Here is a 27310-nt window from a genome sequence, read left to right as displayed (position 1 = left end):
GGGAGCGAAAACGGATTAATCCATAATTTGAGTAAGAGTCATATTTGACGTCAATCACACAAATTATAAGCTTAATCCGCTTTAACTCCGAACGATTTGTTCAAATCTAAAGAGTTAGGTAGGAAAGAGCGAGTCCACAGTTTGCTATTATGAAACAATATTAATGATTCGTTTTCGACGCAAAGACACAGTGAAAAAAAACATGCTTGCGATATGCAACTTCGAAGATTTACAGCGCATTCTCGTAAACGCAACGGGATCCAAATCGCGTATAAGTTTCTTAAGCGCGAGTTCGAGCGCAATTGACTATACGCATATATATCAGCTGACTCTAGGCTGAACTCATACTCGTTTTGCTTTTCTTTCTTTTTTCGAGAAAGAGAGAGAGAGAGAAGTATGTCATGTTATTTGCTGGATGCAAAAAATGTCAAGTGAGTAGGGACTAGAGAAAAGTGGTAGTGAAGAAAACTGGTTTTACAGTTTGTATATAGGTGTATCTTCTCTCTTCTCGATGTAAATCGATTCTCGTTAACCGAAACGCTCGAGAACGCTAACTAGAAACTCTTTGTTTGTCGTCGTCGTCGTCGTCGTCGTCGTTGTTCTTCTCCTCGCACGCGCATTTCCCTCTTTTTTTAACGCTAATTTCCGCGACTATACCTATATTTTACCCGTATACACTAAACTTTGCACGGGATCAGTGCGTATTCACGTAGGAACATTGACAGATTTCTTCTTAGGACTAGGCAGAAAAACCGTCGATTATTGGCTGGCAAAAGGACGATCTCACCGTATAATACACAGGGTGTTTTCATCTCGAATTCTGTAGTCGCACGATTTTCGAAAATTGCAAGTACAAAAAATAAATGTCGAGAAAAGAGGCCTGAAAGATTCCTCGAAATCAGAAGGCTTTTTTCTCTCTCTCTGTTACTTTCCGTTTCAGAATAAATTTAACTTTTTAATTGAATTTTTTTCAACTTTTGCTCTTTTCAAATTCTCGAATTTCGAGGTACCCTGTGTAAGGAACGAAATGCCAACGACCTTCGAACGAATGGTTTTTTAGACTCGAGGACGCTTGCGCTGCTTCGTTGATTCACGATTATGCGTACGTGTACATTTTATCCGCAGCGACAATGGATATATTACACATGATATTCGTTCAGTCGCGCACACTTCTTGCTTACATGCTTACATTTATTTTCCTTGGCGATTATCGTTTTGAAAAACCCTTTACCAATCAAAACCCTTTTTTTATAGATAACGATCATCGCTGCCACAAAAACCATTACCTTTTGCCCCTTATAAGAGAACGCAGCCCCTAAGGCAGCATAAGTGCAGGCGCAATTGGATAAAGGTGATATGCAGCATTTAGACAACATAAAAATTTAAAGAACTCTGTAGAAATTATTCAAAAAAGTCTTAATTTTTTCGAATGGAAAAAATTTATCTTGTCTTTAAAGTTTTTCTAAGCGTCTTTTAAACTTCTCTGAAATTTAAGATCGTACCAATTGTCGTTATCAATGAGATTTAATACGAATGAAATTCTTTAAAAATTATGCCGTCACAAATATAATATCGAGTTTACTGATCGTAGCAAAATACAACGTTTCACAATTTCTAACAAAGTGTTGTTTTAGAATCTTGTTAGGGGAACGGGGGGGTAGCCCCGGACAGTAGGTAGCCCCGGACATTATTGAAATTTAAGTATACCGCGTATCTATGGCCATTGTTTAAACATTCTGCATATGTCGAGATACGCATATTAGAATGTTTAAACAATGGCCATAGATACGCGGTATACTTGAATTTCAATAATGTCCCGGGGCTACCCCCCGTTCCCCTACTAAAAATTTTGGAATTTTTCTGATAAAGTAAGTTAACTGCTAACGAGACATCTATAAATATTGAAATTTAAGTTCACGAATTATCCTCTTAAACGGTAAAATTGTCAAAATCTATAGATTATTTTGTACAGCTAACGAGTTTCGCGGCATATCATCTTCATCTATTTGTTCTGCAATTGTTAATCCTACAGCTCTCGTGACGACCGGATCGTCCTGGAAAATCTTGGGACCTTTCTGTTTTAGATCATCGTTATTATCACTATTGAACGAAAAAAAAAAAAAAGAAAACGGACAATAGAACCAGGACAGTCCAAGATTATATCACACGTATTTGCGAAATATTCTTAATTCTCATTAGCTTATTCCTCTTTTCCGATCTATCTCGCGAGCGCATAAATAATTTACGCTTAAAAAGATTTCGCAAAAGACTTAGTCAAGAACTCTTCGCAGTAAAATCTTTCGTTAGGCACATGTTCGATCAGCTCGATCGCGCGATTCGGTCCTCTTTTAATCTCTACTCTTTTCTAAGAATCTGACGATTCTCGAGATTGACGATCGTGGTCTATGATCGCGCGATTCAAAGATTTCACGAAAGAATCGATTTTTTTTCTCTGCAAAATAATCGTACTTTCTTCTTCGATTCTAGTTCGATATAACATGCTACATTGACATCTGAATAATAATGCGCGTGACTCAAGAACTAATTTACCTAACGCTTTCATTCCTTTGTTCCAAAAAAAAAAATTAACAAAAATAACGCTTAAAAATTCGAATAAATTATTACCGAAAACGAGATATATCTTATGTCTATAAAACAATCGTTTTGCGAAATCGACTGCGGCCAATGGAGCTCTCTGCGTGCGAGGATAATCGGAAGAATCTAAACTTGGCAATATCGTTTTTAAAAGCGTAGACTATATATAAATCATATTTGCATACGTCGTCTAAATCATCACATTCGTATTATTATGTCATAAATAAATCTTAGGAAAAAAAAGAATTGCATTAAAGAGAGATAGCATTTTTGTATATCTGAATATCAACTTATGAACTTTTTTATATATAGTTTTTACATATATATATATATATATAGTTTTTATATCTTTCGCTATGATACAATTTCAAATTCGTTTTTTTTTTTTACTCTGCCAAGTTTAGAGTTAATTTAATAACGAAGGCTTCCTATAATTAACACGATGATCGTCGTCGTAAATTGTAATTTAGTATCGCTACCCGATTCAATTGACTCCTCGAAAAGTATCGGTTGCGCGGAGAGTGACACATGGAATATTTGCGCTATAGAAACCGTTCTGTCTTCAACACATGCTTTACAGGAAAAGTTCTTGCGGTCCATTGTTTGATGTGCGTCCAGCGTCTTTCGCGAAATAATTAATAAATACTTTGCAACTTATACTTACTTTGTAAAACTCGAGATCGCAACCTCATGCAAAGTCTTACCGCAAACCGCATTTGTTCGTCGCGCGACGTCGAATCTGATTAGCATCGATCGCTTATTCCGACGGTTTCAATTAAGAATACAGTTTCGGCGGACCCACGGTTGCATTCGAGCTTAGTCTGAATTAAATATATGTAAATTTTTTACTAGGACGAAAGGCCGCTGAACACACGGGACATCCCTCGCCCATCGCATTTCATTTTAAATTTCTAGTACCTGATATAAACTCCTTTTTTATTTTTTTATTTTTTCTTTTTTTTTTTTTAGATTTTGCTCGAATCACTTATGCCCGGTGTTCCATGCACTCACACACGCACATACACTCACACGTACCGATCACCCGGTCATCAAGCGAATCACCACACGATGTAACGAATAGGACGCGCGCGTCGACGTTTCGTGAAAGTTTTAAACACAATTTTACATGATTCTTTTTCGCCGCGCAACTGACGCGCTTTGCTTTCTAAGACTTAATTGGATCGCAGAATTGATTATATTGCTAAGATTCACGTAGAAGAACTTATTAACAAGGACGAAACGATAACGACGCGAATGTCCATCTTGGATAACGAACAAAGACTGCAAAAATAATAACGACTAATCCTAAGGCACCTTCCGCGCCGCGCGCCGAGAACAGCGAAAAAAAATGAGGAAAAAAAATAATACAGCCAGTTCTCGGTCACAAAAATAACTTTCTCCTGATACTTAAGTAATTTTAAATCATCAACATGCAAACTATTTGGCTATTTACATCCGTCGAGTTTCTCACGAGCTGAATAGCCAGATAGCCTTCTTGGTTTTTCCGTAAATCCGCGTGTGTGTTCCGTCCGAATGACCGATGTAACAGGGTAATGGTCCCCCACAATTACGCACGCGATCGGCATTATTAAGTACGTCTGTTTCCGCAATTTCGATCGATGTGCAACGGATCTCCGAGATCGGCTTCGAGAGCGCTGATTGAACGCGTCATTGCGTTCGGAACGAATAACATACACGCGATTGTTTTTCTTTTTACCATTTGGTGTCCAAATTGCATTTGCCCATCGACGACGACGTTGGCGCCGACGACGAGGATGCCTTCCGTTCAGCGCCAGGCGCAGCGCTTCCAGAGAACGGACTAGTGCGTTTGTTCATTTCTGAAAGAGAAAAGAGTTATCGAGATTAGCAGGGTATAGAAAGAAAATAGGATATATCCAGTTCTCGGTGTTCGTAATTTTTTTTTCTCTTCGATAATTTTATATCGTAACACCTAGATAATTTTGAATCATGCAAAATAGGTTTGGTTAGTCCGATAGCTTCACAGAGATTTCGAGAGAGAAAGAATTTTATAGAAATATATAGATATAGAGAGAAATATAGAAATATAGAGATTTTGCCAGTCCTGTAGTAGAGTAATAGTAGAGTGTAGTTGACAAAATGCAAAGATCAGCTTCCTCAAAATCTTTGTTTTGCTGTTAGATTATGAAAATCCGTTTAATTAGGCTGCTCGAAGTTAGGTAAGCTGCCCGTGCGTGTAAATTCTTACGTACCAGATATTAATAGCATTATTTTGCGCCTCGCACCCCAAGCGGTAATTCCGATTTCGAATAGGTCCTTCTCTGTCAGGGAAGGAAACGTGGCCATGTCCACCTCGTGAGACGTGAACAGGCCTAGCGAATGAAAAGAAAGCGGTGCTGCGTTTCGATTTTTTTCAAGCAAAAGCAGAAAATAGAGTAAAAGCAAAGCAATGGCACTCAATAGAAGGCGTGCAATTACTAGATTGTAACTTTTCTATACTCACGTATATATTTCTCCAACCCGATACTAGTCAACATGCTGCCCAGATCATTGTAGCGATGGGACGATGTAATTTTGTTCAAATGGGAGGTCGGCGTGTGATCCATATAATTTGAGGCCATCCCAATCTGTCCAACGCGGTCCTTGCTCGAGATAATACTACCGAAATCCATATCGGTACTGAACACCGGCGTAGTTGGTTCTTTCCACAAGTCTGAAGGATGTGGCAGCTCCTGCAATTTAAAAATTCTTGCGTCAATATCTCGATTTTTAATAAATATTAATTATTGATTTTATTAAATAATTATTGTCAGAGAAATAACTATTCACTTCAAATATTTCAAGAAACTGTTAGACGTCTATTTTAGATATTAATCTATAAACTCGCAAAGAATATCAATATAAATCCTTGATAGATTTTACTCTCATAAATTTCGGAGTTATTGTGATTTAATTATTTTTTATATAGCCAAGAAATCCGAAATAGTTACCTTGCTTAAATCACTCGTAGTTATGGACGGAATACTTTGGCTGAGGCCATAACCGGACCAAGCGGACGTTGGTACACGGAAATCGTTGTTGCTTGACTTATTCTGCATCGCCTTTGTAGCCAGCAGTTTCTTTTGCTCATAGTCGAAGGGCGTGAAATTCTGCTGTGCAGCCATCTCGAGTGATTTCTTCTCGCAACCAGGTGCACGTCGATCGGCAACCGGTAAATCGGACAACATGCTAGTTAGATCCGCTGAGAAAAAAAAACGAATTATTTGTAACTTGTAAATAGTAATAATCGATTGTTCACAATAGCTAGATCCGTTGGCTTCTCGAAACGTTTGACTTACCTAAGTTAGTAGCATCCGTAGGGTTGACGGGTGAGATGTTACGAGGACTGATGGCAGGACTAGATAGGGAGCTAGAAACGCTGCTTAGCGAAGAATAGGCTGCAAATAAATTCGTCGAATGAAAATCAAATCAGTTTTGATGGTTCTTATAATATAAAACGTTAAACAATATCGGGAAAAATGTTAAGTACTAATAACATTAAAATATATATTAACACTTCGACTGCCAATCCTACACGAATTGATCTTGTTATTCAAAATTCTTTTCTGCTTTGATACCTCCTAATTTATTTTTTGTGTAGCGAAACATTTTCAAATTCAAATTCAAATTTCATTAAACTACATTTATATATATATATATATATATATATATATATACGCAACTTCCTCTCGCTGCATCTTCCAAAAATTAGATCAAATAATGTCACGCGTCTTTTTTCATCTTACAAAAGTTTTTATATCTTTTTATATCTAAAAGTTTTCTGTCGTGAAAATACTGAAAAAGGCGTGGCAATCAAAACGTTAAGTAAATATTCGTACAAAATTGAAATGTATAAAAAATTTGCGTGGAATAAATCGGGTAATCACTCACCACTGCTACCGTCTTTGCTATCTATTAACGAATTGGCGTTCAGACCGTGGATACCGGAAAAGTTGGTCGGTAAATTGTTATGGTGAAACGCTCCGAGACCGGGAGGCATCACGTGGTTCGATAATCCATGGGGCCCTTGAGAAGATCCCATCATATTGTTGTGCAGCATGTGTTGCGTCGTCAGCAAGTGATTCATATGAGAGTAGGGATACGGATACATCGACTGATAATAATGATGAGCGAGGCCCCAGTGTGACGACAATCCCAGAGAATTCGGAGAATGCGAGATCGGTGATACGCAGTACGGCGAATTTTGCGTGTTTACATTTAACATGCTCGAGAAGTTTTCCGGTACGCCGCTGATCAGATTGTTAGTGGAGCCTAATTGAATATTAAACAATTTATATTAATATTAAAGAATAAAATAAAAACATTTATAATGAAAAAATGAATATATAACGGAATTGATCACATTCGTCTTTTTTTCCAAAATTCTTCTTTAATTATTAACTCGAAAATATATGAATGAAATTTCGCTAAATTAAAAAAAATTAAAAGATTTAGTTTTAAAAAATTAATGAATTTATTGAAGATGCCGCGCGACGTGGTTCGATTGCCACATCGATCTGTTCGAAGATTACATTTCTTTCCGATTATTACATACGTAACATATGTACAGTTACGATCTATTTCGACGAATTTATACTCACCGTCGTTATTGAAATTGCCTTGAAAAACATTGCCAGCATTCGGAATGTGATAAGTAACCGGTATATCGGCGACAACCATAGGCTCGTCCAGTCCCAACAACTGCTTCCGTGCCTTGTAAATATTACTGGCCTTTCTCTCGATTCCCTTGATAATCACGGAAAGCGTACTCTGTTTCGGCTTGTGGCGAACGTTGATAAACACGTCCAGAGATTGCATGAGCTGGGAGATCTTTTCGGTATCCACAGAAGCGGTCATAGAGTCTTCCGGCAGATCGAACATAAGTACCAGTGGTAACGAGCCCTAAACACGCAATCATCGTCACGGTAGTATCGTTACGTAGAGTAGTTAGTATAAATGAATAACATTTATACTAACCATACAGAGAGCCGAATTGTGAAAAGGAAACACGTAACATATGTACAGTTATTTCGCAATCAAGCATAAAGTAAATATATTTTGAGACTCTGTTCCGATTATTCTATGTAATATATAACGAGGCATGTGTAATAATTGAAAATTATAATATGTAATATAAAAATCATTAAAATTGCTAAAATTGAAAGTATAACGTAAAAATAAATTTTAAATAGTGAAAGATTAACTCTACAAAGTAAAAATGTTTATATAGAGGAAAAAATAAGAGAATATACAATAGTAATACACGTTTAGAAGGAGAAAAGATAAAATTTGGGATTAATTATAGAAAGCCGGATGTATAAACTTACCACTAACTGTTGCCTGGCCAAATAAACATTGTTTATGTCGCCAGTAATAGTGACGTTGCTTTTTTTGAGGCTGGGTATATTTGGATCGCCGGCATCCGGGAACATAATCTGCGTGGCGGTACGCTGCATTATCATCTTCAGATTGCTACTCTGTTTCCCTAGCACAATGCTATGGTGTTGGGGTGAGATCTCCATCGACATTTGTACTTGGATTTGACTCTGTGAAATGAAACATGCAAAAAAAATTAGTTTCCGAATAAAGAGCAAAAATTTCCAAAAAAAATATGACAAAAGTACTATTTGCTTTTTTCACACATTCGACTTTTTGACAAAAATTAGGAAAACGATAAATTGATATAATATATATTCTGAATATTGTTAATGAGCGAATCAAGAAACATGTAGAAAAAATGAATTACAAGACAGTGATCAAACAAGATTATTTTCATAGGAAGAAGCTGAAAAACAATTCCGAATTTAATTTTTCCAATTTTAAGATTAATTTTCTCTTGGAAACAAATCTTTCAATTTCTTGTTACTCACAGCTAAATTTTTGCACATATAACGGATCAGCAGATACGTCGCCTCTTTGACTTGGGCAACCTCCCACTCGCATCCCTTGACAACCACCAGGGTAGCGTGCAGCTTCGGTCTTGTGCGAAACATCACCTGTACGTTGTACTTCTCTTGTATCTTCACCACGTACGGTGAGGTGCAGTCTGGCATGCTCTGCGAGGCGCCCATTATAGGCAGCTCGAAGGAAAAGATCAGAGGCGTCAGATTCTAAAAAAGACAGGGATTGTAAGCCGATGTTTCTCGAACAGTTTCATCTTGAGGTGGGTATATGAGCGAGCCAACAATGAATGAACAGCGAATGCAAATTCCGCGCTGGTGGAAATTCAAGAGGGACCGACCGTTTACCGTGCAAGCAGAGCATATTATTTTTTAGCGTTCGCTGTTCGTTCATTGTGTTCGTTCCTGACCCACCTTCATATAAGATCTCCCAAAAATCGTCCACCACTTTTTTTACTCTCGATCAGAGATCTTTATTCTATCGCATAACACATAATATTTAACACAACATTAAATTCTTGATACCCATGCCTGAAATAGAAATTCTCAATTAACGTGGTGTTCAATTAATTGAGAAATAAGATTGTGTCTTCTTTTGAGATGTAACAACGTCTTGCATGCAATTTCCGCATGCGCACCGAATAGAAATATCGTGGATATCCGAGAAGTAAATACTATTTATTTTTTTACAAAACAACTCAATCGCTCGTGTTCGGTATTCACGTAGAGTGATTACCGAGCGTCAAAATTGTACATCTTCTGGGATATCCTGGACACACGATCTTGCGAGAGAAATCTCACCCTGACACGAGCGCGGGCGCGCTCGACGCTCTCCATCTCACCAGCGATGGAGACCTGATTGCTCTTGTCTTGGTGATTGCTGCGGTTGCTGTCTGGGAAATGGATGTGGCAGCCAGTTTCCTCCATCACTCGTTTAATTGTCAGGCCGCCTTTGCCGATGATGTGCGAATGGTCGGTGTAACTAACGTCCAGCTTCATGGTCACTCTATTACTTTGCTGAAAATCAAGTTTGCAAGATTGATCGTCTGTCGAATCGACATATTTTATATTTGCAACTCCATATCCTTATTGCCGATTATAGTTTATTTCGATTCGTTATTTCAATTTAACTTTCAAGCATCTTCGGTTTCGTTACTCCGAGAAATTAGACATTTGCTACTTGGAGAAATGCAGTTTCTCCAAGTGCTGCGATAAATTAAGATTAATAATCTCAGAAAACACTATCAAACATACCTAATTAAATATATATATCGATAAACAATTAAAGTTAACTCTAGATTAAAAGAAATTTAATTCAGGATTTAATATTATCAACTGAAATAATCTATCGAATATCGAAAATGGCATCAATGATGATGATTTCTCTTGAAATTATCATTGAAGGTAATCTAGATAAAATTCACTTTGATAAAAATTGACATTGCGATTTCATTGATATTATTAATGAGAATTAATAAAAAACCAAAAAGTTTCTACCAAAATATTAACAGATATTTAGATGCAACTTTTATATATATAGGAAATTGATTCCGTATCAGGAAATTATCGGCTACCAAGAGAAAATGCGAATATTTCCCGTATACCTATATCCTAATAATATTTCCTCTATATGTTTTTTCAGCCGGCATATTTACACGCGCATTACATTCCGCGCTAATGTAATATCTCTTCTCCGGCAATTTACATTCGTTTGCGTTACACTCCGTATTTCCACCAACTTCGAGATCGTCGACTTTACGCGCGTGAGTTTCTCGGACCATATCGCCGATCCGCCGCGGAACAACTCGTGCGCGCAACTTTAGATATCGCGTGGCTGAACGTTACATAAAGTCACGCGATAACGTCGCGCGATCCACCGTGCAACTTCAGGAATTCCTTCCTGACCATATAATGAGTCGTCGTCGTCGTCGTCGACGTATCGCTTCGCTCGCAACGAGGCCGAACCAAGAGTCTCGAAACAACTACTTTGTAAAATCGTCACAATTGCGAACGAAAAAAATATTTGTAAGAGTTAAAATACATTCAACGACAGTTCGCAATTTTTATATTTGACTAAATTCTACTGAACAAAATTCAAAATTTTGCAAATATACCGATAGTTAATATTATTTTTTATAATAGAGTTTTGATTTTGATAACGATGATGTTGAAATCAAATGGCAGAAGAAAGAACCACAATGGCGGTTCCGCTCGTACCATTCTATTCCGCCAGTTTAGATATTCAGTAAATGATTTCGAAAACCAGACAGATGCGATTACGATTGCGAAATTCAGGACGTCGACGTCCTGGCGTCGGCTCGAAAAGATATTGAATATCCACGCACGTGTCCGACTGAGCTCTATAAATACCTTTGCGCTATTTACGCACCATTCGCGGTCCGTAATTAGCGCTATATGCACAAGTGTCGCTGTCGCGCCACTTTTGCATGCTTGACGCAAAGCATGAAATGTCCGTGCACTTGCCGCGATTGCAATTGCCATGCGCTAGAGTAGATCACGCGAGGAAGAGGTGATATGAGGAAGGACGGCGGATTCTCTCGTGCCCGAAGAAAAACCGAGCGCAGAATTTTATCCACGTTTCTCTCGGGCGCGAGGGTATATATACGACATACGTGTTCCTTTCACACGTCCTTCTTTACACCGCTTCTGTCTCCGTATATATTCGTGTCTCTGGAATGTACGCGCGCACGTCGGAATGTACATTCGACAAAGTAACAGGAATCGATCGGTACGCTCGGTATGGCTGGCATAAAAGCGACAAGTCCGGCTCGCCTGCCGTCTCGCGATTTAACGGTAACGGAACCGGTTAACAACGTTTCGCTGCGTCGCGTCGTTGTCGTAACTTTTTTAGCTATATAAGGGATGTTCGCAACAATACGAGAATACGAACGAAAGATGCGGCGTAGTATAATAATCTATAAATCGCTCTTCTATAAGAATTTCAGAAAATAAATTTTAAAAAATCACAAAAAAATCAAGTTCGATCAAAATTCGACCTAATTTTCAAATATTAATTTTCGATTCACGAACAATTTAATCTCAAATTAATTTCCTTCTGTTCAAATTCTTTTCCTCGAGTTTTTAAGAAAGCTAGTGGTGCTAATCGTCTAATTAATCAAGATATCCATATTATCATGTCGCTTAGCAGTGACTTTTATCTTCTCTCTCTCTCTCTCTCTTTCTCTTTCTGCACGGCAATTCGGCTGCTCGTCTAAACGTAACGATTCGCTTTCTCGCCTGGGAATTTGTGACCGCGAACGGCAACGTATAAATAGAATATGTACGTTCTTTCCGCGTAGTCTTTCGCCTCTCCTTCCTTCACCGTCTACTTCCCTCGACCTTCCTCACTTGCGACACGCGTCTGGTAATTAAATAGAAAGGTGCACGAAACCGGATAAAAAAGATATCAGCATAAACCGAAGGGGAGTCGATCTGAAAGTCTATAATGACCCGACTAAAAGTCGTCGAATTAATCGATATCGCTCTTACTCGCAATTAGATAAACAAATTTAAATATGTATATATTAATACTACTATTTATACGTTAAACTTTCGATAGCGTATATTCTATAAAAGGTCTCGTTTATTTTTTATCGCCTTAATCTGCACTTTGTTTTGACAGTTTACAGGACAGTATCCTTATATTCGTGAGTGCCTAAATTATACAATTGATTATATAATTGATAAAATCTCCGATTCGTTACAAATTCAATACTGCTATTGATGACTATCGCCCGCGGATGATGTAACACTTAAAAAAAGAGGAACATACGGTCGATCTGCCATATCACGCAATCGAATTCGGTAATCGTCCATACCACATTTAACTGATAACTGATATACTAATAGATACACGTCCTTGCGTTCGATCATGCGCGCGAGTCGTTCCGCGTGCGACGTCGTTTCCTCTATTCTCTATTGCGAGACCGCTGCTGGTAATTGTGCCGCAGACAATGTTGCACCGTAGTAGAAAAAGACCTCTGTAGCCATTGCGTTCAATGTTTGCAGTTTAAATATTCGATAGATTCCCGTTACGCTGACACACTTCCTTCGTGGGAATTTTGCTCGTCGACAAAACGATTGCCCCTTCACAAGAAAAGAGCTTGCGATTATCGACGACAATTTTGCATTTTATTATTTGCAATTTTGCAAATAATAATTTATCGTGCCCCACTCTATCCTATTCATCTAAGATGCTATATATTTTTAATTACTAAAAGACCATTCCTATCTTTGTAATCTCGCAGTATTAATTGTGAAACTGGGGTTCTGTCGATATACCGGGTAGAAATGTGTACAATATATATGACTTACCCGTGTGTCCAAAATTTCCATTATCTTCTCCTTCGCTGATCGTACATCATCTAATCGTCCCGCGACTTTTATGTGCGGATCTGCGAAAAAAAGGGCAGAAAATTGAATTACGATAACGATCCCGCGTGTGGGCGTATAAGAGAGCACGTAATATTAATTTAAGGCGGCGGCGAGTCGCACCTTTATTACACCGAGCAATCAATTATAATAGACCTCGTTAATTACACGTTATACATAATTATACTTCGTTCTGCGCCTGGCAAAATAAGCAATTAACGGAAATAGTAACTTCTTCTTTAGCTACCAAATATCTCTCAGGGAATATAGATAGAGAGATTCTTCCTAAAAGAATATTTTTAGATATTTTCCACGTGTATATCTTTTGTCCGTATTTTTTCGGATTTATCGGATAATATAGCAATAGGCCCCTCGGGCAAATTGAGTTATATTGGAACCATCGACAAAGATTTCGCCGATAATGCTTTCATCGATACCGAGTTTGACCGACACCGAATATATGTTCACGCACACTGACATAAACAGTCACAGACTTTTGTGTATCGTCAGAAACTCTTTTGGTTTGTTACGATTTGAAAACAAAATATCTGCAAAACTGGGTAAAATTTTTCCTTTGTAAACGTCGACGAACTCACCGCGCTTTAGATGTATGTAACAAAGGCACCACCAGCCTGTAGCAAAGTAAGAATTCTACCGATTCAATGAAAATATTGGAGACGCATATATTGTAGACGATATACAAAAACGTTAGTATTGGTGAATATATTTGTGTCGCCGAATACAAACTATATCGGTCGATCTTGATGTCGGCGAAACAACGTCGACGAGAATATTTTCGGTAAAAAGTCTGTCGATGATTCCGATGTGATCCCGAACGACGCGGACGCGCAGGGCCCCGAGGATAGAAATACGTCGCTGGCGAGAATTGGCCACTGCAGAAAACCCGAAGAGTCAATCGATAATCATTTTAAAGTCAATCTTAGTATTCGTGAAGCGCACGCTTGCTTCTTCCTGAACGCGAGGCCTTCGACTGTATAACGTGCGTGTTCCAAAGTCGAGTGCGATGACGCGTCATTGACGCTGCATAATGATCGCACGTGCACGTTTCGCTCGTTACTCGATTCTTATCACGCATGGACGAGACTCAATAATTCATCCATTTAGATACAATAATTATTGGGAATTAGGAATCAATCATTAAATGTAAATAGATAATATGCGCGAAATAAAAAACTATGATTCATTGACGCTTAAAAATGTGTGACTGAAATATGAGTTTTGATAGGAGAAATCGACGTTTTCTCATTCCTTGAAATTTTTACTGAATAATCTGGTTATGTAATTTTTCTTACTTTTTTTAATAAATATTAAAAAATTCTGGCGCGCAAGTGGATAATGAGATCTAATTTTGAATTAATCTCAAGTAGGTTTGCTTCAACAGAAATCGAGTCGAAAATCGATTATTAAGGTAACATCGTTGTTTCAGTGACATTTTCTATTCAGTAGAATTGAGAATCATTTGGAGATTTTGGCACTGTCGCATTCTATTCCCGAACGGAGATTTCTCTGCGTGAAGAAAGACAAACACGCGTTTTCGGAATTTCATACAATCAAAACAACGATACCATATCGTCTGGCGTCGCGAAGTTCGCACTTCTTATCTCTCCCCGATTACGTAAGAGAGATACCGTGGAAAATAACGCGATATCTATATAAATAATAACGCTTTCGAAAATCAGAGTCCGATCAAATTCTCCTATACGATCGGCGAGGCGTTTAGATCATAGAAAATGCTACGTGTTAGTGCGATTATCTATCAGTCCTCGCCGCACAATCCGCGATTTTATTTTTAGAATCGACGCGACGGTAGCACGCGCGGACTTTTCGGTGCGAGACTGAGGCCTGACCTGACCTCTTTAGCCGCGCCGAGCATAGAAAGTAGATGAATCCTGTTTGCACAACGCGATAAGGAGTGTCGGCTGCCGTTGCGGTAACAAGAGAGAGGCAGGTGTCACACACGGAGGCTCGGCTGATTATCTGAGTGATACTAGATGTTCCTTAATAAAATGTATAATATATCGCTGTGCTGCGTGATCAATTCTCGTAAGAAGAGAATGCATACGAGGGGAAACAATGATAACAATGAGAAAAGTTATAATAATAACTGTCATTTAAAAATATAATATTTGTATCTGGATACACTGAAATTTAATAATAATCGTGGTTTCAAATAATCTTTCGTTATTGATCTTTTTAGTAACGATAAGTAATATTTAATCAGGTAAGTCACTTTTTTAATTCAGAATAATTTTAAAAATCCTTTTTCATAGCATTACTTTATACGTTGCCTATCCTATTTCCAGAATTTATGCTCCGATAAAGTTGTAACGAATTAAATCAAAACTTCCTCGATCGATCTCACGATAATCCTATAAATTTCCTCGATTTCGATCGGAAATAAAAGTTAGATAATTTTATGAAACAGTAGTATTGCGAAGTCACGCGATATCTGGTTTTTTGAAGTTTGTTGTTTACTTTGCAAACACACATCGTTCAATATCTGTTGACTAAATATAACTGTGATGTGATGAGCAAACAGAAAACTGGCAATTTATTGAGAAATAAATACAGTTTCAATTTCGAAATAAAGCTCTTTATCTCTCTCTCTCTCTCTCTCTCTCTCTCTCTCTCTCTCTCTCTCTCTCTCTCTCTCTCTCTCTCTCTCTCTCTCTCTCTTCCTTCACCTATTTTATTCTTTATTTCAAACTTTTTGATGTAAATATTTCTGTAAAATAGCAAATGTAAAATTTACTATATAATTTAGTTGGATTATAAATTGTATATAGATATTCGTTTAACCCTTCACCCGCAAACCTGGGTCATTTATGTCCGGGCGAAAATCAAATGTAGTTGTAACTTTTGAATACAAATTATGTAAAAAAATTAAATTGTTTATAATTTTATGATTGATATTTCAAAGTGAAGCTTTGAAACACCTTCATGAATTTTTTCAGATTTTTTGCAGCCCTTTAACATTGCACTAAAAAAAACATCAGGACCCAGGTTTGCGGCGTAAAGGTGCCAAAAAAACCTTTGCGGGCGAAGGATTAAATTCAATTTATAATTAAATTCATCTAAACTTGTGATTTCTATTTGTATCCTCTTTTCCTATTGATTCCGTGAAATAATACATTTTTTACTTTTATTGATTATACACTGCATGCATTGGATCGTTGTTGCATTTATAGAAAATATGATTGAATCCAGACATAAATATTGTGTAACGGTTATTATAGTTATTATAGTCTTTCCTCGTGTATAATAGTTACACGTCCGCCAGAGAGAAAAAACTACGTATAGTCTTATCACTCGAAGAGCACCGTGGCTTACGTGACTCGCAGCACATCGACATCTTCGCGCGGCGAAGAATTAGAGCGGGCTACATGATACTGATTGACGCTTAATTCGATCACAGACAATTATCCAGCTGGTTAGGCCGGACTAGAATCCCGTCGATATCGCTGCGCAAAATTCACAACAACGGCTTCGAGAGCAGGTCAAATCGCAAGGTGATATCCTATCGCGACACGGGGGAGATAACTCGATAATATCTATTAACCCTGAAGAACGAGTGATGTGAGTCAATTTGACCCATTCGCTGCCTCGAGTAGATTCCATTTCAAGTATTACATCTGTGCGAGAATACTTACTGCCATTCGTAATTTTCTTATATCAACTGCGAAGACGCGTATGTGGAAACATGTATAAGTTCGCAGAATATTTACAAAAATTTTTTTAATTAAAGATTATTCGACCAATTTCTAGAATTACTTAAATAATTTGAGATTATCGGTCTTCTTTCGATATTAAAGTCATGTTACTCTGAACATTAATTAAAATTTTATTTTAATAAAATTCACTTGACACAACTTAATAAAGAAACAGAATAATTAAAGGAAAGTTTTTTATTTTATACGTGCACGCGTGACGTATACGTATGATACAAAAAATGCCATTACTTTTTGTTTAATTTATTCGGAAGATATAAATATATATCAAACCTAATTAAATAAAAATCTGATTAATTAACTTAATGCTGAACAAAGAACAAAATTTACTTCAAATCAGCTGGAGCCTTCACCAAATAATAGCAATCATTTTAGAGCATTCTACGTATAGTTAAAAAAAATGCATTAAATAAATCCATAACATTCCGCAAATAATATTTCATGTAATATTCCGCAAGTGAATTTCTACAGAATTTAGACTTGCGACAGACTCTTGCGTTATCGTTTGGTGGTCGTTGACGTTTCCGCGATTGCATACAAGAAATTATTAGAATGACTATACCAAAACTTGGTAAATGACTCACAGTAATCCGATCATGCATTTGCATCCGCGTATGTGAATCGTTTTTATATCTGTGTATTTATTTGTGTTTGTGTGAGATAACTCACACGTTCTAATCATAATCTGAAGTCAAAACGAACAAGAAGATACCTGAGTTTATTTATACCAGATTACATGGGCTACCACGCGTGAGCAAATTCGTAAAATAAAGAAAAAGCAAGCGATAGAGAGAAAAAGAGAGAAGAAACATATATGCAACAGCTGTTTAGGTCACGAGAGGGAGGGATGAATCACCAAAAAATTTCCACAAGGTCCGGTTGTACGAGGCGACGACGCCGCCGCTTCAACGAACATTGGATCGATCGACGCGTCGTAATTTATTTATCGAGAAATAACTGACGAAATAATCTTGCAATCGACGTGAAAAACGTCGATGGATGATTAATCAATTGTGGCAGATACATGTGTCTAGAATTCTCGAATTTTAATGCGATCATTTTTATGCGAATTTTTGTGCGAACGTGCGATCTTTCGACCTTTTTGAAATTCTCATTTTAACGCTTCTTGCAACGCAATAATTTTTAGCGACTCATTAAAAATTCGTGGATTATCAAATGTTTTGTAATCGAGATGACATTTCGAAGTATAAAAACTCACTGTTCTTTGTTTAATTATACACTTCATTAATTATGCTCATCTCATTATAGAATTTCACAAAAACCCATGTGGATTGAAGTTTTTATTTAAATGTTAGAACATTGTTGGGTGCATCTATAATCTCAATTAAATAAAAAAATTTCTGGCAAGTTTTTAGCGCCAGTCAAGTCCGATCGATCTTAAAATTTCCGCTAGGTATATGCAAATGTTTTTTTTTTCGCACGCGATTTTACTTGCGCCAGCGATGAAACTTTAAATAGCGATCGTAGAGCAATGTGCGCAAGATGCGCGCGCGTCAGCTGACGAAGAGGCACGACCGACCACTCCACTCGGTTGACGCAATCCGTGAACAACGCGTATTCGCACGATTACGCACGAGTTCGAATATGCGGAGAAACGTGCGGAGGATCGTGAAAGATGATTTTCTCCTACGGGTGTATAATCTACCAAGGACGCGCGACACACCGAATCTGAATTCCGCGTCGCCTTCGAGCTATCGGTATAGCTTCCGTTTGCGCGTTCATTTCACGCTATCCTGTTTGTCACGAGAAAAAAACCCGGTAATCAATTCATGCGGCACATATTTTTAGGTGAATTTTGAATCTCGGTAAAGAAAAACATTACTTTTCCATATTACTGCTTTCGCACGGATATTTATAATTTTAGAAATTTAATTATTTTTAATTGGAAAGAGTACCATTCGCTTGGAATTTTTGCAATTTTTGTTCACGCTACCTCGGGATTAAACGAAAAACAGGCCGTCACAGTCCAATTATATTTTCGGCGTGCGTTTGCATTTGTTAATGGATATTTGGTCAACGTCAGACGACGATGACAATGCTACCGTATCAAATGCAAATGAATCAGTTGGCTTTTAGAAAGAACGTTGCTCCCCAATTCTCATTTGTCAGGAAACACAGATAAACATAATATTAATAAGCTAAAGGCATTCCGTCATCATGTCAGCCGTTGTAATCATATATATCAATAGCTCAAATAATGCCTTCTGGCACAAATATACATAGCAAGGAAAAATTTTATTTGCATTATTCGTATGGTACTTAAAATTTTAGATATTCCTGTTCTTAATTCCTAATCCCTTCGGCCTATGCTATCTGTACGTGCAATACAATACGACAATACAAATTTCTATATCTATTGTTATCTTATTGACATTTTAAACCGAAAACTTTTCTAAAGTAAGCAATCCAAATAACAGATTGCCTTTAGATGACTAAGTCAATAACAGTGCTTACCTTTCTTCGACTTTGCTCCGATCTTCAGTCTCGATGGCCACGTAACAATAGTGTTTGTTCTCTCCATAACCTGCAACAACGAAAAATCGCTATTGTTCTGCATCGTCAAATAATTTCTTTTGAAGATCTCTCTCGAGATACTTAATAATGCAAACACATGTGTCGTTAAAATGTACCAAAAAATTTTCGAAATATTTCCCATCTGTGGGTTTTTGCCGCACCTTTAGAGACGGTTCCTGAATTTCTATACATAAACTTCTAGATACAAATTATTTATTAATTATAAATGAGCTATGAGATATCTTTAATATTTTCTTAAATTCTTCATTTTTTGCTTAATATTTGTCGATGATTAATGATTCAGTGTTTAACATTTCTTATCAATTTTTCAGAATATCTCGTTTTTCACATGACCTTCACGAATATTTAATCTCTTCGACACGTAGCTTTTATCGAAGTTATACATTGACTGTTATTCACTTTCTGGAGCAATCGTCTTTATCTCATTTCGATTTTTATCAATTTTCTAGTTGCCATATATTTATATAACTTTCGAATATTTAATTTTTTATACACGCACGTACATACAGCACTTAATTTTAGACAAACATGCCCCTATTTTTAATCACGTGCGTTTATCATGAAAAAACAATTATAGGTACATATAACTTGTATTTCAAAATATAAAAAATTATTAGTATATTCTTTAATTAATTCTTTCATTAATGGAATTTCTTCATAGTGTTTTAGGATTTATGAGAACCTAAATAAATTCATTAATTAAAAACTTCTTACGGAATATAATGGAATAATTCTTTTTCTTAATGTGAGGAAATCTTTATTTCAACTGCATCAGTATCATCTGCACGATACTTAATTATTATTATACTTAATAGTAGACTTTAAAAAGGTTGCAGCAATAGTATCTATATGATCCAATTTTCGTTGAAAAGAATTTGCTACAATTATCGAAGGTTTCGTGTATCATGAAAGCGTATCGCGAGTGAGAGTGAGAGTATTTTTCTACAATTTCTATCTTTAGCCTGCATCCTTTACCTCTTTGAATTATTAAACGTCTACACAAAACTTTTAAATTTAGACAGAAGATAACTATTTTTGGATGCAAACTTCTGCCCGTAGCTTCGAAGAGAAACTTGCCTTAAACTATGAATTAGATTAAATCATATAGAATTCAGAATATATAATTTCACAGCATCTGTTCTCCAACCTAAGTACAACCGTGAAATTGTAATAATTAGAATCTAAGTATTATTAACTAGAATTTAATATTATTAACTTCTTAGGTATCCTAGACCATAAGTATTTGAATCAGATTTAGCATTAAATGTGGCTGTTTAATTTCCAATCCGAGAAAATGTTGCATGTGCACGTAAAAGGAATAAAACTTAAAATCGAACGAGCACAATGTCAACTGCAAAAAAATTTCCATTTGAAACTGAAAACATTTATCATTACCACGGTCATTTTCGTTGAATGCGTATCCCTCAATTGTCAACGTCCAGCTGCGAAGAAGGCCTTCATCTTCGCAGTGAAAACGAAAAGAAACGAAAGACAAAGGAAAAGACAGTCAAAGAGCGAATTCCCAGGAGAAAAAAAAAGGAGTTTTCACAATTGTCACTTATTAAAAGGTCGCTCTATGCGACACAGAGCGACCTCCTCGAGAATGGGAGGCGAATGGATCACTTTTTCACGATAACGATAACGGGTCACTCGGTTGGATTCGTAGGCACTGAGGCGCTAATCGCGCTACGGATGAATCGAGATACCGAGTTTACTTTCACTGCAGTCACCGCCGATTGCGGTAAAACATACCGGAAGATCTAATTAACTGATCGAGGAGGTTCCGGGGCAGGGTCGCGACATAAGTAATTGTCTCCGCGAGTTTATCGGCCGCACGATCAATCCGTCGGTCGCCGACAACGAGGATCCGATGTCACAAAGTGCCTTTTTAATTATTTCGCGTCGAAGATCACCGATCGATCGACCGCGATTCCCAATTACGGTTATTAGGCGGCTTTTTATATCACTCTATTCCATTTCGCCGCGCGATTCGACGCACGTGGATCACTTTGAAACTATACTACGATTTCAGTCGTCTCTCTCTCTCTCTCTCTCTCTCTCTCTCTCTCTCCCTCTCTCTCGGTACAAAAATCTTCCCCCCTCCCCTCAAACTTGTTCACAACCGATACGGGATCGCACCCGTCAAATACGTAGAATTTCGAGCCGGGACTTTTTTCTTTGCGCGGCCGAGTTCTCGTCGTCGTCGAATCGCATCGCAGGATCACCGCGGGATCACTGGCACGAAAGGAAACTGACTAACTGACTAACGCGAGATAATATAACGGGTCGGTCCGATCGAATCGCCTCCCACTACGTTTTCCAACTCCCGCCAACGGTCACGACTCACGACTTCACTTCACTGCGCACCATGTTGGCAGTCATCGCGACCCTGCCTCCGCGCGAACCCCCTTTCTTCGCTTCCTTACCTGAGAGACTCACAAGCTTCCATTGTCTTATATAAACCAAATTAAGACTAAGACGAATTAAAGAAAGTTCCGGCCCGACAGGCATTTCTAATCCTCCCATTGTTATAGAATTTATGTTTCTTTTTCTGTTTTCTTTGGAAACTGCTTGGAATTTGGAAAGTTTTATGGGATATTTGAACGTGTCTTTTCGAATATGCTCGTAGCTTCGATGAGTTTCGGTAGCTCAAAAACTGCATTGAGAAAGAAAATATGTTAATCCTAAAAAAATATTTAGTCCGATACGCGTGCAACTAAACATATTAGTTAGTTAACTAAACATCGGTTGTTTCAAAAATTATTACGTTGCACTAAAAAAGATATAGTGCATTCTTGTCAACCATAAAAACTTTTTAATCAAGAATTAATTAATTCAACTTGTGTTTAGTTAAACTAACTGTTTAACTATGTAAAATGTTTAGTTGCACATATCGGACTAAATATTTTTTTCGGATTAACAAGTTCTTTTTCTCAGTGTGCGGACAAGGATCTACGCTATTTTTAGGAAACGATTTTCCCGAACTCGTCGAAATATAAATGTTGCAATTTTTGTTATTTGCTATGCACATATTTATAATATGCGCATTCTAGACATATTTCTCGACTATCGAATATCTTAATTTTTGTTAAATAACAGTGAATCATATGATTATCTTATTCCTTTGAAACACTCGTCATGTGTGCTCAGTGATACACGACAACCTTTAGTCTTTAATATAATAATAACATAATCCGCGTCCGAAGTACTCTGTGTATCTTTTACTCATCTTAAATTATTAGATTCAAATATTAAAATTTAAATGTGAAACTTACCGAAAGAAGCGTCATGTTTTATATAAGATGAAAACTGTCTTGCTCTTTTAAAAATATCTAGATATAGATATCTACAATGTTATAGATATCGTTCCAGCTCTTCCTCGAATCCTCTTCAATCAAAGTATATTGCACCGAGATAATGTTGTACGAATAGATACTGTAGATGATACTGTATCAGCACAAATATCTGCGATTATCGGGTCGTATATTAGCCTGTCTATCTTTATGAGAAAATATTACTTATGATCACAGCACAGTTGTCACGTATATTTTTATTAAAAAATTACGAAGATATATACGATGCTCTGACTTGTTGCTATTGCACTACGTACTCTCTCTACCACGTCTCAGTAGAAACTAAAACCTAATGTCGACTGGAGCAACTCAGGTACTGAAGTGAACATAGCTCTGTAGGGCCTCTTTATAGGCCTGCATTCGGGGGTCGTATTGTTTCGGTTCTAAAAGGGCGTTTCTTTAAAAGCTGACCGGATTGGAAGCGAGGGAGATGCCGCACCAGCAAATTGCTGAGCTAACTGGCCATTGGCTAAATCCGAAATTGTTGATCTGTAGACGTTGCATGTAGGTATAAGTATATATTAACACTGCGCTCTTACGTTGCTATATTTTCACATACGACGTATAGTAGTTTTTGCTGCAGTGTCTGCAACAATGACAGCGAATGTAGCAACTTACAATTATAATGCAGCGATAACAGCGACGCGGTAGCAATTACAATTACGATGCAGCGATAACAGCCGACAAGTTTGTACATACAGAAAGATATATTGATACTGAACGTTGAATATTTAACATCTGCAACTTTGTCAACCTCTGCACAGTACGGTAAATTTTCAAAAATCCTATCCCCCATAAATCAGAGAAACTCACGAGATAAGATATATTTTCGCTTGCTAAAACTCATAAAAGCGATAAATAATAATATTTTCGGAATGTAAAGTTTATTTCTTTTCACAAAATTTTCCTGTGACAAATGGTTTAAGAACTCATATCACTTATGCCCGCTTTCACCAACGTCGCTTAACTTTAATCTGTTCAATTCACTCTTTGTCGGTTTCGAAGGGAGACTGTTAGAAAGACGTTGGTGAAAAAGGGCATTAAGAAGTCAAAATCTAACGAAACTATCTCTTTCTTTACCTTTTTCTTTTTTTTATTTCCTATCTTATTTCTTTTGTCGCAAATTAACTTTTAGTCATCAAATCATAAATAAAGCTTTTGGAATAAGACTTTCGTATTTCTAAACAAATCTACTCGGCAAATTTTTTCTATTTCACCAAAAAAAACCTTTTACTGCAATATTAAGTAAGAAAAGAATATAATAGAAAAGACTCACAAAAGAATGTTTTCAGGTAGAAAATCGTGCATTCACGCGTAAAAGTATTAATTAGACAGAGGATTTAGCCCAAACGTATACCTACTAGCACATTTTCTATTTATCTGATCTCATTGTGGACACGTGTATACTTTCACTTTACTTCTTAAAAATCCAGATAAAAAGGTTTACAACGGTTATGTCAATATTTCCTAGGTTTACAATAGGTACCTAAAGATTTATGTTTCTGCATCTTAAGTCCTATATTTGCGAAACCTATTCTATATACCTACATATAAAAAACTTTGCCATTTTTTGTCTAACGTTTCTGCTTTCACTCATTAACTGCCAAAAAATTTCAATAGAATATAGAAACTTGGTTATTTCCGCGATTGCTTCATACTTTCCAAATTAAATATCTAAACAATTAAATATATTGAAATTTCAAAAATCTTAAGCTAAATGTTTTTTAGACATTAAACATCAAATTAAAAAAAAAACGAAATTGGAATTTGACACAAAATATAACTTTAATTCGAAAAAGAATATAATTATGCAAGATAATTCTATATATAATTATGAGGATTTCAGATTATAAGATCGTTTAATATTTTAATCTTTTTGTTTGTTACTAACTTTTATTTCACTTATATCTGTAAATCCTCCGCAAAATACTTTGTCTCAAATACCAGGGAAAATTTGCATCAAAAAAATAGTTTTGTTTAAAAATACTCGGATATATGTTTGTTGCTGTTATATCTATACCATCTATTCGAATGTTTTATTCACGGAATATAATAACGAACAGCGAATTGTGCGCGAGTGTGTGTTTCTTTCAATAAAATTGGTAAGATCGAAAAAAAACCGTGCATCGTGCGACAAGCGAAGTTATCGCGAAGACATGCGGGTCTTTATCTTCAACATGCACGAGTCGCTGATTATAGGAACCAGATAAATATGTGTGCCGACTGGATATGAAAATACTTTTAATCGCATGTATCGATTGCGCAACGAGTTAACAAAGAAAACTGTGGACATTGAAAATATCGTGACAAACTTGACAATTTTATTCAACTATATTAAGTCATACTTTTTAACGAGTGTTTGACGGTTAGGTTAGGTCACTAAAATAGATTAGTGATTTTAATCTTTTTCGTTTTGCAAATGCTGAAAAAATTCTGAACAATTCAGGTGAAAGTTCGCGGGATATCATCCATTTTCCATTTTCAAATTGATTCCTCGACATTTCCGACTATATTAATCGATGGAAATTAAGTATGACAGTATACTTTAAGAACTATTTGATTAACATCTGTAACAAACAATTCGAAGAGAGGTTACCGATATTACTTAATTGATAAAGACTTAATCTATCGGCGATATACAGTATGTTATTGCGCAAAATGCTGGCTTATCACATATCGCAATTTAAAAACTCGCATACATAAAAAGCTCGACCACGCAAACTTTCACCGAATTCGATTGCTCTTCAAAAATTCCAGAGATTAAAGTACGTATACACATGTTTACTTGCGCAATAAAGCATCTTATTATAAAGCGGGATAACGCATTGCATTTAAATATACATATATATATACAATAGGGACTAAAAACTCTAAAATTTTCTCAACGTACGTCCGAAATCTCCCTTTTTCCGATTTTTAGATACAGAACTACAATTTAAAAGCAATTACAAATTTTGAAGTAATTGATAGAGATACATACAAGTGGCAAGTATAATCAAAGTCTCGATACTCAACCCGCGATTACGGTTAAAATTAATTTCCGGTTTAAAATCCTGGGAACGCTCTCTGGTCATGTGTGTGGTGCCCGTTATCACTACACGCGTTATCGTCGTTTCAAATCACCTCGGTTGCGTATATCGCGGTAGATTACGCATATATACAACTTCAACGAATCGCGAATTCAATTCGACGAATCAGAGCAGCGGTTGTGTATATCGCGGTTTTTTGGAGCGAAGATCACGCAATATGTATTCGTCTATCTATCTATACAAACGCGTGCGCTAGATTAAAATATTTAAAATACAAAGACGCAAGGATAGGAAATGCTCGCTTGAATTATTATTGACGTGAAGAAATAAGCTATGTGAAATTGATAAAGAAATCGTGAGCTCTCTGTATCATCGATATTCCACGAATTTCACGAAGGATTTATAGAAGTAATCATTCTTATATGCTTCACACATTATCTAATATATTCATAAAATTTTCTAAAAACAAGTTTACATCTATCTATTTATTTCATTATCACTTGATTTGAATTTGTTAGATATGTATTCGTGTCGTATACGTATAATGAGATTTTTTTAACGGTGCACGTCCTAACGCTAGATTTCAGGATTAAATGTCAGAAAGCAAATAATTAAATCACGAATCTAGAATTTTTCGTTTTTTTTCAGGCAATTTCTCTTATCTCTAAACTACAACATTACATATAACGATTTATATTTCATTTTATCTTGCTGCAGTTTCGTGTTTAAAAAAATGTCGAGATAATTCAACAAGAATTGCCGGCCATTCAGCATATAGTTGCTCAATATGGAATTATGTTAATCAAAAGATGAGTGACTATACCGAATAATCAAGCAAAATAGTTTTCATCAATTTAACATGCATGCAAATCGCTAAAGAAAAAAAAACACTCGAGCATAAGAAAACAAGTTCTTTCGAGCTGGTCGAGTTTTACAAATATTATTGACGTGAAAGATAGCGTTCAAGTATCCTTGAGAATCGCGAAAAATCATGCACGCGTGGTTTCGAACCGAGCACAAAGATGTTGAAACGGTATCGATATCGGTGTCATGATTAAACTACAGAGGAGGAGAAAATCGATTCTAAATTTTCGTAGAATTCATATGTAATAAAAATCCCTATATCCCAGAAAGCCCTATACGTGATAAATAAATTTGCCAGATTGTAACAAGAACGCATTGTTAAATGTGCATTATATTGCTATAATATATTTGTATATTGTTTGCTGACTTTTAAGCAACGATATTTGTATATAATGTCGATTCTAACAGATTATTTCAGCAAATATCGTAAGAAAACTAGCGACACTTGTAAAATAGCGTACGCATAACGAAGCGGTAATATGCGAGCATTATAAGCATTTCTAATTATAAGTGAACGATGTCAAAGGAGCAGTTGCAAATTGAAGAAGAAATTAAAACGTGACACACAGAGCTGCGTCTTGTACCAGAGGCGGAATAATATTTACGTAACGCGAGAGATATTGCATTTCCTTAGGTAGATTAAAAGATAATCACGAAGAAGAAACGTGATCGCGAAAATTAAAGCGTCCGCCCGCAAGACAAGCTCCATTTTGTAATTAATCGGGATTCAAGTTAAACGAACGAAAGTATCTGCAAGAAATTACAACAAATTAATAAAATGCATTTAAATGCGATTTGAGAAAGATAAATTGGGTATAATTAATTAAAATCAATTAAAATATACACTAGTCCCC

At 36.5% G+C, this 27310-nt stretch overlaps 1 protein-coding gene across 4 annotated transcripts in view; it reads right to left on the bottom strand.

The window, feature by feature from the left end:
- Positions 1 to 381: 381 nt before the first annotated feature.
- Positions 382 to 27310, bottom strand: part of Bicc (protein bicaudal C) — a 36232-nt gene continuing 9303 nt past the window's right edge. The window contains exons 1-13 of one of the 4 annotated variants that reach the window (XM_077417672.1): positions 20606 to 21475; positions 19130 to 19199; positions 12849 to 12928; positions 9315 to 9530; positions 8484 to 8723; positions 7941 to 8159; positions 7215 to 7515; positions 6505 to 6885; positions 5913 to 6011; positions 5565 to 5815; positions 5078 to 5306; positions 4827 to 4946; positions 382 to 4433 (exon numbers count right to left, since the gene is read on the bottom strand). In XM_077417672.1, coding sequence (XP_077273798.1) covers positions 4309 to 4433; positions 4827 to 4946; positions 5078 to 5306; positions 5565 to 5815; positions 5913 to 6011; positions 6505 to 6885; positions 7215 to 7515; positions 7941 to 8159; positions 8484 to 8723; positions 9315 to 9530; positions 12849 to 12928; positions 19130 to 19199; positions 20606 to 20614 — 2340 coding nt within the window. In that variant the 5' untranslated portion in view covers positions 20615 to 21475 and the 3' untranslated portion in view covers positions 382 to 4308. Of the gene's footprint in view, positions 4434 to 4826; positions 4947 to 5077; positions 5307 to 5564; positions 5816 to 5912; positions 6012 to 6504; positions 6886 to 7214; positions 7516 to 7940; positions 8160 to 8483; positions 8724 to 9314; positions 9531 to 10117; positions 10523 to 12848; positions 12929 to 19129; positions 19200 to 20605; positions 21476 to 27310 lie in introns of those variants that run through there. The other 3 variants (XM_077417670.1, XM_077417671.1, XM_077417673.1) reach the window with 3 other exon arrangements.

This window comes from Temnothorax americanus, unplaced genomic scaffold (assembly GCF_048541705.1).
Source record: "Temnothorax americanus isolate GAGA-0224 unplaced genomic scaffold, ASM4854170v1 Scaffold5, whole genome shotgun sequence".
Classification (NCBI taxonomy): domain Eukaryota; kingdom Metazoa; phylum Arthropoda; class Insecta; order Hymenoptera; family Formicidae; genus Temnothorax; species Temnothorax americanus.
The sequence above is the reverse complement of the archived record's forward strand: the minus strand, read 5'-3'. Positions and strand labels throughout refer to the sequence as shown.